General features: G+C 39.3%; 1 protein-coding gene across 9 annotated transcripts in view; it reads right to left on the bottom strand.

The window, feature by feature from the left end:
- The window catches only part of RBMS3 (RNA binding motif single stranded interacting protein 3), a 711,536-nt gene that overhangs the window by 539,358 nt on the left and 159,772 nt on the right, over nucleotides 1-12,406 (bottom strand). For 5 of the 9 annotated variants that reach the window (XR_003796707.1, XR_003796708.1, XM_029242733.1 and 2 more), the window contains exon 2: nucleotides 11,866-12,023. Coding sequence is in view for 7 of the 9 variants with exons in the window: in XM_029242733.1 (XP_029098566.1) it covers nucleotides 11,866-12,023 (158 nt within the window). In the remaining 2 variants the exon portion in view is untranslated. The remainder of the gene's footprint in view (nucleotides 1-11,865; nucleotides 12,024-12,406) is intronic. The other 4 variants (XM_029242736.1, XM_029242732.1, XM_029242734.1 and 1 more) reach the window with 1 other exon arrangement.

Raw genomic sequence — 12,406 nt, 5'->3', positions numbered from 1 at the left:
CTTCATTTGTTTGGTCTGGTGGGTTTTTACCTTGCTCCTTCATCTGCTGTGTATTCCTCTGTCTTCTCAGTTTGCTTAACTTACTGTGTTTGGGGTCTCCTTTTCGCAGTCTACAGGTTTGTAGTTCCCCTTGTTTTTGGTGTCTGCCCCCAGTGGTAAGGTTGGTTCAAGTGGGTTGTGTAGGCTTCCTGGTGGAGGGGACTGGTGCCTGTGTTCTGCTGGATGAGACTGGATCCTGTCTTTCTGGTGGCAGGACCACGTCCAGTGGTATGTTTTGGGGTGTCTGTGAACTTATGATTTTAGGCAGCTTCTCTGCTAATGGGTGTGGTTGTGTTCCTGTCTTGCTAGTTGTTTGGCATAAGGTGTGCAGCACTGTAGCTTGCTGGTTGTTGAGTGGAGCTGGGTCTTAGTGTTTAGGTGGAGATCTCTGGTAGGGTTTTCGCCATTTGATATTATGTGGGGCCAGGAGGTCTCTCGTGGACCAATATCCAGAACTCGCCTCTCCCACCTCAGAGGCTCAGGCCTGTCACCTGGCCAGAGCACCAAGACCCTGTCAGCCAAATAGCTTTTCTTGTTCCTTGATCTATGCAAATATGGTCAGATATGAAGCCCCAGTCAATTAACTGAAGCCAGGTACTTCCTTGTTTCCTGCTTCCAGTAGTTCAACTTTAAATGCAGTGTTAAAGAAAAAACCCTACTTCCTGTATCTCGCATTATAAACTCAAAGTCTACCCTGAAATAAGTTTTATGATTAAATCCAATAAAATCATTTTTATATCACTGATGCATTCAGGCTTTATTCAATCAATAAATATCTATTAGTTACCACTTAAATATTGGAAACTATACTATGCATCAGGAGTGAAAAAATGAGCAAGATAAATCTACTGACATCAAAAGCTTATAGTGAAAGAAGGTAAGGGGAAAATGAGAAAGAGTTAAAGAGACAGAAATAGAGATAGAGAGAAAGAAAGATAAAGAAAGAATAACCAGAAGATCAGTGGAGAAAATGACTATTTAGGCATAGTTCAAGCACAAAGGAGAGAGAGGCATTTTCACTTGGAAGCACTGTCAAGTGATGACCCTAAAGAAAGGCCCACCAAATGGCTTTCAGCTTTTACCCCATTCAAAGACAGCCCTGGTCAAGCTTGCCAATGACCTTGGCAATGCCAAAACCAAATGTAGGTTCTCTATTTCTCTTTCTTCTACATTTCTTAACTTTTCAGCAGTATTCCACACCCTAAGTCATTCTGACTTCTTGAGATACTGTCTTTTCCCAGCTTCTATAATATCACTCTCTTGCTTTCCTGATTTCCTCTATCTCATTGGTTCCTTTATAAACTCCTTTCTTGGCTTCTCCTCCTCTCAGAATGTTGAGTCTATGACCACTTTTCTTTTCATGCTTTGTGCACACCCTATGTATGAATCATGGTTAAGAGACGGCATTCAAACCACACTCCTTATTTTAAATCCTGGACTTGCCAATTACCACCTATGTAACCTTGGGAAAGTCACTTAACTTCTTTGTGTCATTTTTTTTTACCTCTAAAATAGGGGTTATCATGAAGTACAAATGCATTAACACAGGTGATATGAAGTACTTAACATGTAAAATACTTGGAATAATATCTAACACATATTAGGCACGATAGTATTATCAGTACAATGTATTTAAATGCTATTTATAATGCTTAGGACTTGCATTCTGTATCTTTTACTCTAACCTCTGCTTTGAAAAGTAGTCATATATTAAGCTATGAACTTGTATCTCATTTTAGATGTCTAATAGCATCTCAAAAATAACAAAACTAAGAAGAACACTTGATTTCTCTCCACTCAAAACTGTTCCTTCCACAATCCTCCCCATCGTATTAAGTGACTCTATACCTGGATGCTAAAGCCAAAACGTAAGAATTATCCCTAATTTCTCTTTCCCTTAACTCTCCTGCCAGATCCAATTCATCAGTAACTTTTATCAAAACTCTCACCAAAATATATTGTGAAGCCATCCATCTAACCTCCTCTACCACTATGATCCTAATACAAGCCATCACCATCTCCTTCCTGGAATCCACAATGGCATCTTTGCTCATTTACTTGCTTCTCTCACACTCCCTAAAATCCATTCTTTACAGAGTAGTCAAAATAACTTTTCTAAAAAAAAGTAAATTTGGATAAAATCCAATCTCCATGCTCTGACTTAGAAAACTCTATTGATTTGGCCCTGGTATACTTTCTTTTACTTCATCTTTTACCATCCCCACCTCCCCTATTCACTATTCTTCTGCAATTCCAACCTTCTTTATGTTACTTGAAAACATGGAGCTCATTTCCACCTTTGGGATTTTGTACAAGCTCCCACATTTATCTGTAATGCCATTCTTCCTGAATATCATATGCCTGGTTGCTTCTTGAAATTGACATCTCACCTCAAAGAGGTTCCTCAGTTCATAGTAACCTCCCTGTCATTACTTACAACCTTCTTTTCTTGGTTTTTCAACCTCCTTTCCATGGCATATTCTGATGTTTTCTTCTTTATTCATTCATTCTTGTATTATCTCTCTCTATCAGAATGCTAGTTCTATGCAGAGACCTACCAGGTCTTCAGGTATCTGCAATGCTTGGCACATAGGTGACATTCCATAAATACTTTGGAATTAATAAGTAAATAAACGATGACAGTAGTGAAACAAAAGAGACCAGCAGTTGAAACCTCTTTGCCTTGGAAACTATTTCTAGGTTGGGGAAAGGAGTGATCCTAAGATAATTTATTTGCATGACCAGATGGGTGATGCTGTCATTCAGAGAGAAAGAGAACGCTGAAGATGGAAAAAGTCTAGGAATAATCCTTTTTGGACAATGACTTTGATAGCTCTTGGGATACAAATTTGGAATTGTACAAGGAATAATGAGATATGGATCTAGGACTAAAATAAAGTATACCTCCATGGGCTGGACATATAAATTTAATAATCATCAGAATAGCTGACATTTAAGTAGAGGAGAACAGAGAGTTTTTGGAGTGAGAAGAGAGGAGGTCTAAACTTTTAAAACACCAAAATATTCAAGAGGCAGATAGTGGAGAAGCTGGAAGACAAAATCCTAGGAGGAGACCCAGGAAGGAGGAGTATGCCAGCCAAGGAGAAAGTAAGTTTCTAGAATAAAGGTGAAGTCAACAGGATCAAGTAACAGAGAGATCAAATAAAATAAGTACTAAAAACAGTCAGCTGTATTTAGCAATTAGAAGATCATTGAGCAAATTGAAAACCAAGATGCCATCTGAACTTGCCAGATTCCTGCCCTTGAATTCCAAGTCCCTCAAATTTTCAAGCACTATCAAAATATCTGTCTGGAATTCCACCTCTCCCAGACCTCTAAGACTTGATTTGGCACCTCCAACATTTTTGTGCTGCCACCAACATAGTAACCTAAATTAACTGGTGCTTTCAATGGTTTAATCATTGTTTTTTCTCTTCTCTATCTGCAGAACAAATAAGAAGAAAGTATTTTCAGCTATCTGCAATTTAAATAAATATATTTTCAAATAAATCTCAAAAATTCAGCAGAATCTTCTTCATCCAAAGTAATTAAAACAATAATGAATGGATAGTCAATGAATCAGTGGGACAATAATTTCCAGGATGCCCCCAAAATGCTGGAAAATGCTGATTTCTTTTTAAGATTCAGTAGACTTACGTTTAGCAGACTATGGGGCAGCAAGAAAAAGTAAATATATATAGAAGTTTAATAACACGAGTCAAAAATAGGAAGAATTTATTGCTTAATTATCAATTAAGTGCAAAATTATTAAAAACTGAAATGTTGAAGAAATGCATGACTTATGAAAATTATGTGAAGGAGAGTATATTCTTTAAAGCACTTTTAGGTACCTATTCCAGACCTTGATTTTTCATGTGCCTAATTTAAAATTCCCAATTTGTCATCAAAATCCAACTCATCCTCCAATTACCCTAATAGAATTTTTATATAAGTTTATTTATATTTTATTTATTTATTTTTGCCTGCATCGGGTCTTCGTTGCTATGCATGGGCTTTCTCTAGTTGCTGCAAGCAGGGGCTACTCTTTGTTGCAGCACATGTGCTTCTCATCACAGTGACTTCTCTCATTGCAGAGCATGGGCTCTAGGCATGCGGGCTTCTGTAGTTGTGGCACACGGGCTCAGTAGTTGTGGCTTGTGGGCTCTAGAGTGCAGGCTCAGTAGTTGTGGTGCACAGCCTTAGTTGCTCCGCGGCATGTGGGATCTTCCTCAACCAGGGATCAAACCCGTGTCCCCTGCATTGGCAGGCGGATTCTTAACCACTGCACCACGAGGGAAGTCCCTAGAATTTATTTTTAAGTCTCTTGGTTAACTGAAAGTAAATTGGTAGGTCCTATGAAATTTCTAGATTCTCCAAAAGCAGAGTAAGGAAGTTAAAACAGAGGATTCACTTATGTTTTGTGGTTAGTGTGGCATTATTTACTCCAATGATTCTCAAGCTTTGCTACATATAGAATTTCCTAAGCAGGCTTTTAAAAATCTTAGTGTCTAAGCTGACCCCATACTAGATAAATCAGAATCCCTGGGGGATGAGACCCAGCATCAGTATTTTTTAAACCTCTTCAAGGATTCTCCTGGATTTGAGAACTGAGGACTTATGCTACCCTTCTCATTAAATGAATGTTTTAGTGGTTATAAATAAGGGCTTTGAAGTCAGAGCTGGATTTGGAATCCTGGTGGTTGTATAGACTTGGACAAACCCCTTAATATGCTTGAGACTCAGTTTACTCAACTATAACTCAGTAATTTTTGTTCCCACTCTGTAGGGTTGTTTTGAGCATTAAATAAGGTAATATAAAAACTCAGCAGAGCACATGGTATATAATGCACAATAAATGTTAATAATCTATATAAAATAACTGTGTTATTAAGGATAATTATTTATGAATTACAAACCAAATACTCTGTGTGGTTTCTAATACATACTTCACAAATATAACTGTACTTAAACCTGAATTATTATATGTAACAATGTATCACATCTATGCTGACTCACTGAATTCAGGCCACCAGTTTGGGCCTTAGAAGCACTCTCTCATTTGAATGACACAAAGGCAGAGTTCAAAGAGCCTCAACTTCACCTCCTCCTCATACCTGCCACCACACGGATACAGGACACCTCCAAAGCAGCTGCATCATTTGAGCCTGACTTGCAGGTGAAAGCCACTCATAAATTTCCTCAGGTTTTATTAGAGAGAATTTTTAAATCTTCATTGACATGGGAAGAAAGAACTCAAAAAAAAATTCCAGTCACATTTTTTTCTTATTTACTCAGTTCCTCTGGAGTGTGTGACGACTTGTTTTCCTTTAGTTGTATCTGAACAGTTGGACATATTACTGTGACAAGGTTACTTTTTAAATTGATAAAAGGTTTGATTGTGTCAGTGCATTTGTCAAAACTGTCTGACACCATGTATAATGGACTCTGCACTCAGAGCCCGGATGGCACTTGAGGCTCCTCTTACTATTCTGCGTTCAGCCCACACCTAACCAGACATCCAGCAGGGTTGGGTCAAAGTCGGGGAGATGAGCGTGGGTACAAACACTCCTACTTTGTTCCCCTGGCTTTTCACTGTGGGAGCTTCTCCTCTCTCGTTAAATGTTAAAGTGACATTTACAGCTTCCTTTTAAAGGGAGTGATGCTAGGATGTCAGAGCCTGAGCGAGGAAAACATTTACCCAGAGAAATGAAGGCTGGGGCAGCTGACTTCCTGGTCTTCAGGTGATGATTGGAAGTGTGTGTGCACCTACCCTAGAGTTCCCCTGTTTTTCCTTTATTCTGCTTAAAGTGGCCTTGTCAGCAGCGCATTCACTTTATAACAGAACAATTCATTCTGTACCTGCATGGTGCTGGCCTTAATTCCAGATTAATCACTTGGAAGTGAGGGCAATCTGGCCAGGGCTTTCTGAAAGCATTATATTAATTAAAATTTATAAGTTATGAGAACGGTTAGATAAAAGGTAGATTGTAGAAAACATAAACACATTAATGATTTTACTTTCCATTAAAAATTCTGTCCATTATGTTAAATACGTGCCTTTACTTTTCAAGACTAATCTCAATGTGTTTCAAGGGGATGTTTAGAATCACATAATAGAGGTTATCAATTTCTCTGAGGTAGGAAACAGAGCTTAATATGTGAAAAATCATTACACCACCAAAATGTTATTTGGTCCAAAGAAGTTGCAATGCTCTCTCTCTCTCTCTTTATTAAGCCAAATTTATCTTCCCTCACTTCCCTTTCCCCCTTTTGAGATATGCATAAATGGTGCATAACTCAAGTATTCCACACAGAGTCTCCAACTGATAACCCATTTAACGAATATAATTGAATAATCAATTGGATTTTCAGTTTTCACTATATTAGCCTTGCATGTTTTAAATACTGCAGCCACTAAATATTTAATAGTATATTGATGACCCATTCATGACAGGGTAAGAAAAAGAAATTAAAAATCAACTAATTTGGGTCCTCTTTTGTGCTACTTTGTTGTTTCTTTCGGAGTTTGTTTGGTTAATTGTCTCTAACATCTTTGTTTTTTAATAGAAAAACAAATGCATATGAAAAAAGACATCTTTCACCACACATAATTGTTCCTCCACCACAAATATTAATTCTCACACCCTCTTCTCTGACCATTAGTTATTCTGCTTCCAGCTCGCTCTTCAACTGTCCTGCTCTGTTCCTTGATCTCGTAAGGTCTTTTCTACTTGGCAGTCGGAATTATCTTTTTGAAACAAAAATCTGACTCTGTCACCTTCCCGTTTGTTACAATTCAATGATTTCCTTCATTGAAACAAAGCTCCTAAGTGACATACAAAGGGATCACCATACCCCTTCCATGTTTCCAGGTCATGTTGCCCCAGGCTCCACCCCCTCTCTCTGCTATAACAACTTGACCCTTGCTCAGCCTCTTGTCTTTGCCATGTTCCCTCCAGCCATTGGTTCTGCACACATGGAGTTCCTTCTGCCTAGAATGCTCTTCCCTTCCTTCCTCATTTAGTTAAACCTATTCCTACTCTTTCTGATCTTAGCTCAGAGATTCCTTTGCCCATTGCCTTAACAAGGTCTCATCCCATGTTACAAATCCTCTTATTTCCATGCTCCTCTCTTTTTTTCGCATTTGTAGTTGCAATTTTATATCAAATCACACGATCATTTCATTGATTCCCATTTTCCCTATCAAAATATAATCTCTGCTAAAGCAAGACCTTTATCTAAATGTACTCACCACTGAATCTTTAGCACACTATCTGGCATGCAATAGGTGCTCTGTGAAAATTTCTTGATTGAGAACACAATGAAATTCCTTGAAACTTTTCAAGGTAAAAACGTTACAAGGTCTTGTTTGCAGGGCAGAAATAGAGACACAGATGTAGGGAACAAATGTAAGGACACCAAGGGGGGAAAGTGGCGGGGGGAGGTGGTGGTGGTGGGATGAGTTGGGAGATTGGGATTGATATATATACACTAATGTGTATAAAATGGATAACTAATGAGAACCTGCTGTATAAAAAAATAAGTAAAATTAAATGTTTTTAAAAAAGACATTACAAGGTCTTTAACACTAGTATTTCTTACAAGACACAAAATGCCATGTATTCATCCAAAACATAGGTATAACTAGCGAGATTTTCCATAGAGTAAAATGATTCTTCATGTCTATTCTTTAGTCTTGCCTTCTTTCCTTGACTTTACTTGTGATCCAACCATAGGAGCTTTGATGATAAATGTGAATGGAATCTCTTAATCAGAATTTGCTTTCAGATAATACATTGAGAAATAATGCAATTTCTTTCCTTTAATATCATTTCCTTACTGTTCATTAGTATTCATATGGATATTGTATTCTAATGCCAGATAATTTGCTATGTCTCTGCCTTTTTAATATATCTCTGTTTTCTATTATTTTATTACTATGGATATTAGAAAATATTGTACTTCTTATAATATAAGGGAATAGTAACTCTGAAAGTGCTTATAATTTCATAGGAATAACCATGGAAAATTGATCCTGATGGCAAGATAATTGAAACCTACAAATATTATCTGTTTTGTAGGTAACATTATTTTAAAGTGTTGGATGAGTCATAGGAATGCAATATGATTTGAATCTTTAGAAGAATGCTAATTTAAAAGAGCAAGGAGCCCTCTAAGATATCACCACTACAAGAGAGGAAACCAGGATTTTATAAAGGACTTACAATGGTCCCTAACAAAGGCGTCCCCAGCTCTCAGGTCATATTCATGCAGCGGAATCAGCTCAGGCAGTGGCCCTGCCAACACTGTAAAAGGGGATTGGTGAAAGGTGACCAGAGTAGGTTTTTCTGCTAACTAGTGAGGGCCTCAATGAACTATCAGACTTTTAAAGTAAAAAATATTTAAAAGATTATCATGTATAAACAAATTATTTTATACATGGGGAAAACCAAAATTAAGAGGGGACAAGTCACTTGTCTAGGGCCACATACCCAGTTGATGGCACAGCCAGGAGTGAAACCCCAAACTCTCAGCGCATGGCTATTTCCTCTACATTATGCTGCCCGGTCACATTAGTTCTTTCAGTCTCCCGGAAAGCAAATCTCAGCAATAAACCTCAGGTCCAGACCACTTCAATAACTGAAGAACCCACAAACATTTTTACAATAACAATAACATGGGCCAGGTCTCATTAGCCAGCAAAAATTAATATGAACAAGTAACCACTACCCTCTGTGCCCTTGGCATTCTTTAAATTTCTCAAATAAACAGAAGAAACACAAACAAAACATTTTTTTCCCTCAAACATAATGTTCTTGTGCCACTAGATCTCTTTCCTGAGTTAAAAATGCCAATGCAGACTTTAGGTAACCCTTTCCATTTATAAATTTCTGGCAATATCTTTGCAGAAATGGACACTGATACAGAAATTCATAGTATAATGCTACATAAGTGGTATGTTCATAAACCAGCTCTCAAAAAACAAAACTACATAGAATTTTAAAAGCCCTCATTTATAGGTCTTGCTGATTCCTGTGATATAAATACTCCCACCATGGCCGATTTCAAGATACTGAGTATGTAACAAATCACTCAAGAATTCCTGAATATTTAACCATTGGCTCTGGTGCCTCAGTCAGAGGCAGCTGCAGTACACCACTGGTACTACAGGAAACCTACAAATAGTCAAACCCAGCCCACTCTTTTATACGAGGAGACGGAGGCTCAAAGACAGTAAATGATTTGCCACAAGATCACACGGTGGCCAAGCAGGTTATAATACACCACCTCAAATACCTTCACATATTTAGTGAGACTTTCTGCGTTAGAAAGAGTCAGTGGACTTTATATTAATGTAGAGATATGTGGATGAAAAAGGTCAACTGCTACATCAGTAAACAAAGGAGGTTGCGGACACCAAGCCGTCAGCCACTGAAGCCACCCTGTGCATCTTGAGGAGATTCAGGATGAAGAAAAGCTGGATACTGGCCCTAGATAGTTAAGGTACATCTCCAAGGGATGATTTCAATGAGTCCAGACTCTTGAATCTGCCCATACACAGAAAAACACTAAATTCGTTAACTTGAGATGCCTGGTTTTCCTTAATTAACAGTAATCTTTTGATGTTCTGACTACCTGGTCTTTGTTGCAAAAACTCCTGTATCTCCTGGTTCCTCCTTTACCTCTTCAGAGCTGTCCCTCAGAGCTGTCTGAGAAGCTGCCTCCCAGACTTAAGCCCTCAGCAAGTCTGCCCAATAAAACATAATTCTCAACTTTTAAGTTGTGCCTTTTTTTTTTTAAAGAAGTATTTCTCAAAAAACCAGCAGCATCATGACAACACCAGGGAACCTGCTGAAATTTACATTGTCTGGCTCCAGCCCAGACCTAGTGAAATCACAATCTCAGGGGCCCAGAAATCTGTGTTTCAACAAGCTCAACAAGTGGGAAAGAATCTTCCCTTAAAACCCACCAATATTTTTTATGAATAAGATTCACACACAAAGATAATGGCTGGCCTTCTTTTTCACATCAGTATCCATTACAGGAGATTATTCATCTGAAGCTTCTAATATAAAGTCCGTCATCTTTCACATTTTCAAAGCCCTTATTTATCAAAATAGTTTAGAATTTTCTAACACTAGCAAAAAAATTAAAAAATGTTGAGTGATTTACCTTCCGGTTCTCAACCTCAACATTTTATAGACCAAAACCTAACATATTTGTATATCTTATCCCTAGCACCTTTCTTTCTTTGTCTTAACTGCTTTCAAATAAATATTTCTTTTTCAATGTTCTGTCTTACCTCTTTCACAAATCAAGGCAGTTGACAGAGCAGGGTGCCCCTACCCTAGTCTACATACTGCCTTGTCAACTGATTATATAGTTATGTATTTGTGTTTTGTTTAATCTGCCACTTCCTGTTGTTTTGATATTAGTTCCCAATCTTCAAAACCAGAACAAAGGCAAATAAATACTATCTGCCTTGTTTTCCTCTTCCAAAATTTTAGAGGTTGGAAAATTTACAAAATAAATATCCTCTCAACCTTCTTATAAAAGCATTGCAAAACAGCAAAAGAAAAACTGAGTAATAGTTTCCCCCAACTTAAAAATACCCAGCTAACGCACAGTCAAGTGACAAATAGCTGCACTGATATTACTTTGAAAATAATCAGACAGGGGCTTCCCTGGTGGCACAGTGGTTGAGAGTCCGCCTGCCAATGCAGGGGACACGGGTTCGTGCCTCGGTCCGGGAAAATCCCACATGCCGTGGAGGGGCTAGGCCCGTGAGCCATGGCCGCTGAGCCTGCGTGTCCGGAGCCTGTGCTCCGCAACGGGAGAGGCCACAACAGTGAGAGGCCCGCGTATCAAAAAAAAAGAAAATAATCAGACAGCAATCTAAAAATCCAGGCCTATGTTTCTTAATTTGTTATCCACTATTCATTTAATTTGGAGGGTAAACTTAAATATGTTTAATTGATTTGCACAGAAATAAGAGAGCTAATAACATAAATGTTGGTAGATAGTAGATGAAAGAAAACATTTTGGAAGGGCATTTAGTCACTACCATATTTCCTGGGAAATATAAAACTAGGTGACTGCGGTTCTTGGCTTTGGTGGGAAGAGCTTCACTGGACTTGGAAATAGATGTTTTCAAGGAAACAAAAGGATTAGCCTTCTAATTTTCCAATTACCTGGTCCCAGCTGAACTTACATTTACCAAGCAAGAACTGACAAGAAGAGCTTTGCAACACAGCAGGTGACCATTCTGAAATCTACCACTTCTGAGTTTTTGCGATCCCCATCACTAATACCTCTCCAAAAAAAGAGCACAGTTTCTTTCATGAGATTCATCATTGATTCCACCAACCACAGGTGTGAGAACCTACCAGCCACAAGGTGTGGGAACCCACCAACCACAAGGTGTGAGTACCCACCAACCACAAGGTGTGAGAACCCACCAACCACAAGGCATGAGAACCCACCAACCACAAGGTGTGAGAACCCACCAACCACAAGGTATGAGAACCCACCAACCACAAGGTGTGAGGACCCAACTCCATGATTGCTCCTCATCTTCTTGGTCAATACATGCACATCAGCCAGCAACCCTATGTCTCTCTGTTCAAGAACCTTCTCTTTCACAGCAAAAGGCAAACAAACTCCATTCCCAAAATAAGCTGGACTCAGATCTTAAATTTAAGCCCCGTTTCTACAGCAAGAGTCCTCCTCACTGGGTACATTGGGTGCAAAACCCAACCCCACATGGACGAGCCCATGTGGGCAAGGATGAGGTTGGAAATGGCGCAGAGGGCGGGGGGCACTTACGGTTGGCACAGCTTGATTAGGTCCTGGTCAGTGGTGCCTGGCGGGAGGCCTCGAATGTACAGGTTGGTTTTACTCAACTGTTCCCCGCTGCTGTTGCTGCTGCTGTTTGTGCTGGGGCTGGGAGGAGCCATGGGGTGGGGAGCTGGTGCATAGGACTGCTGGAAACAGAAAAGGCTGTTACTGGAAAAACAAGGCCAGCAACCTATTCCCGGGCCAGCAGAGCAACTCGAAAGCAATGCAAGCTTCTCAGCCTCTCCAATCCACGCATGCACACTCGTGTTCATGTCCCTACTCTGGGGTACTTCTGAGAACATCACTTGCTCTCCCCCCATCTGGCCCTGCATTTGGATCAGCCTAGCACAGTTCTCTCCTGGGTGCACCGAAGCTCTGGCCCAGCTCACCTGTGACAGCCAAGCATCTTTGCCTTGCCCCTACTCCGTCTTCCCTCCTTTTCTCCAAAGAAACTTCCTCATATTGCTTTCCTCACCATTACTCTCCAGTGTGATCACTCTATAAATAGCAATGCTATGAATGAACCAAT

This window comes from Monodon monoceros, unplaced genomic scaffold (assembly GCF_005190385.1).
Source record: "Monodon monoceros isolate NGI ecotype Baffin Bay Population unplaced genomic scaffold, NGI_Narwhal_1 Super_Scaffold_3, whole genome shotgun sequence".
NCBI classification, from domain to species: Eukaryota; Metazoa; Chordata; class Mammalia; order Artiodactyla; family Monodontidae; genus Monodon; species Monodon monoceros.
The sequence above is the reverse complement of the archived record's forward strand: the minus strand, read 5'-3'. Positions and strand labels throughout refer to the sequence as shown.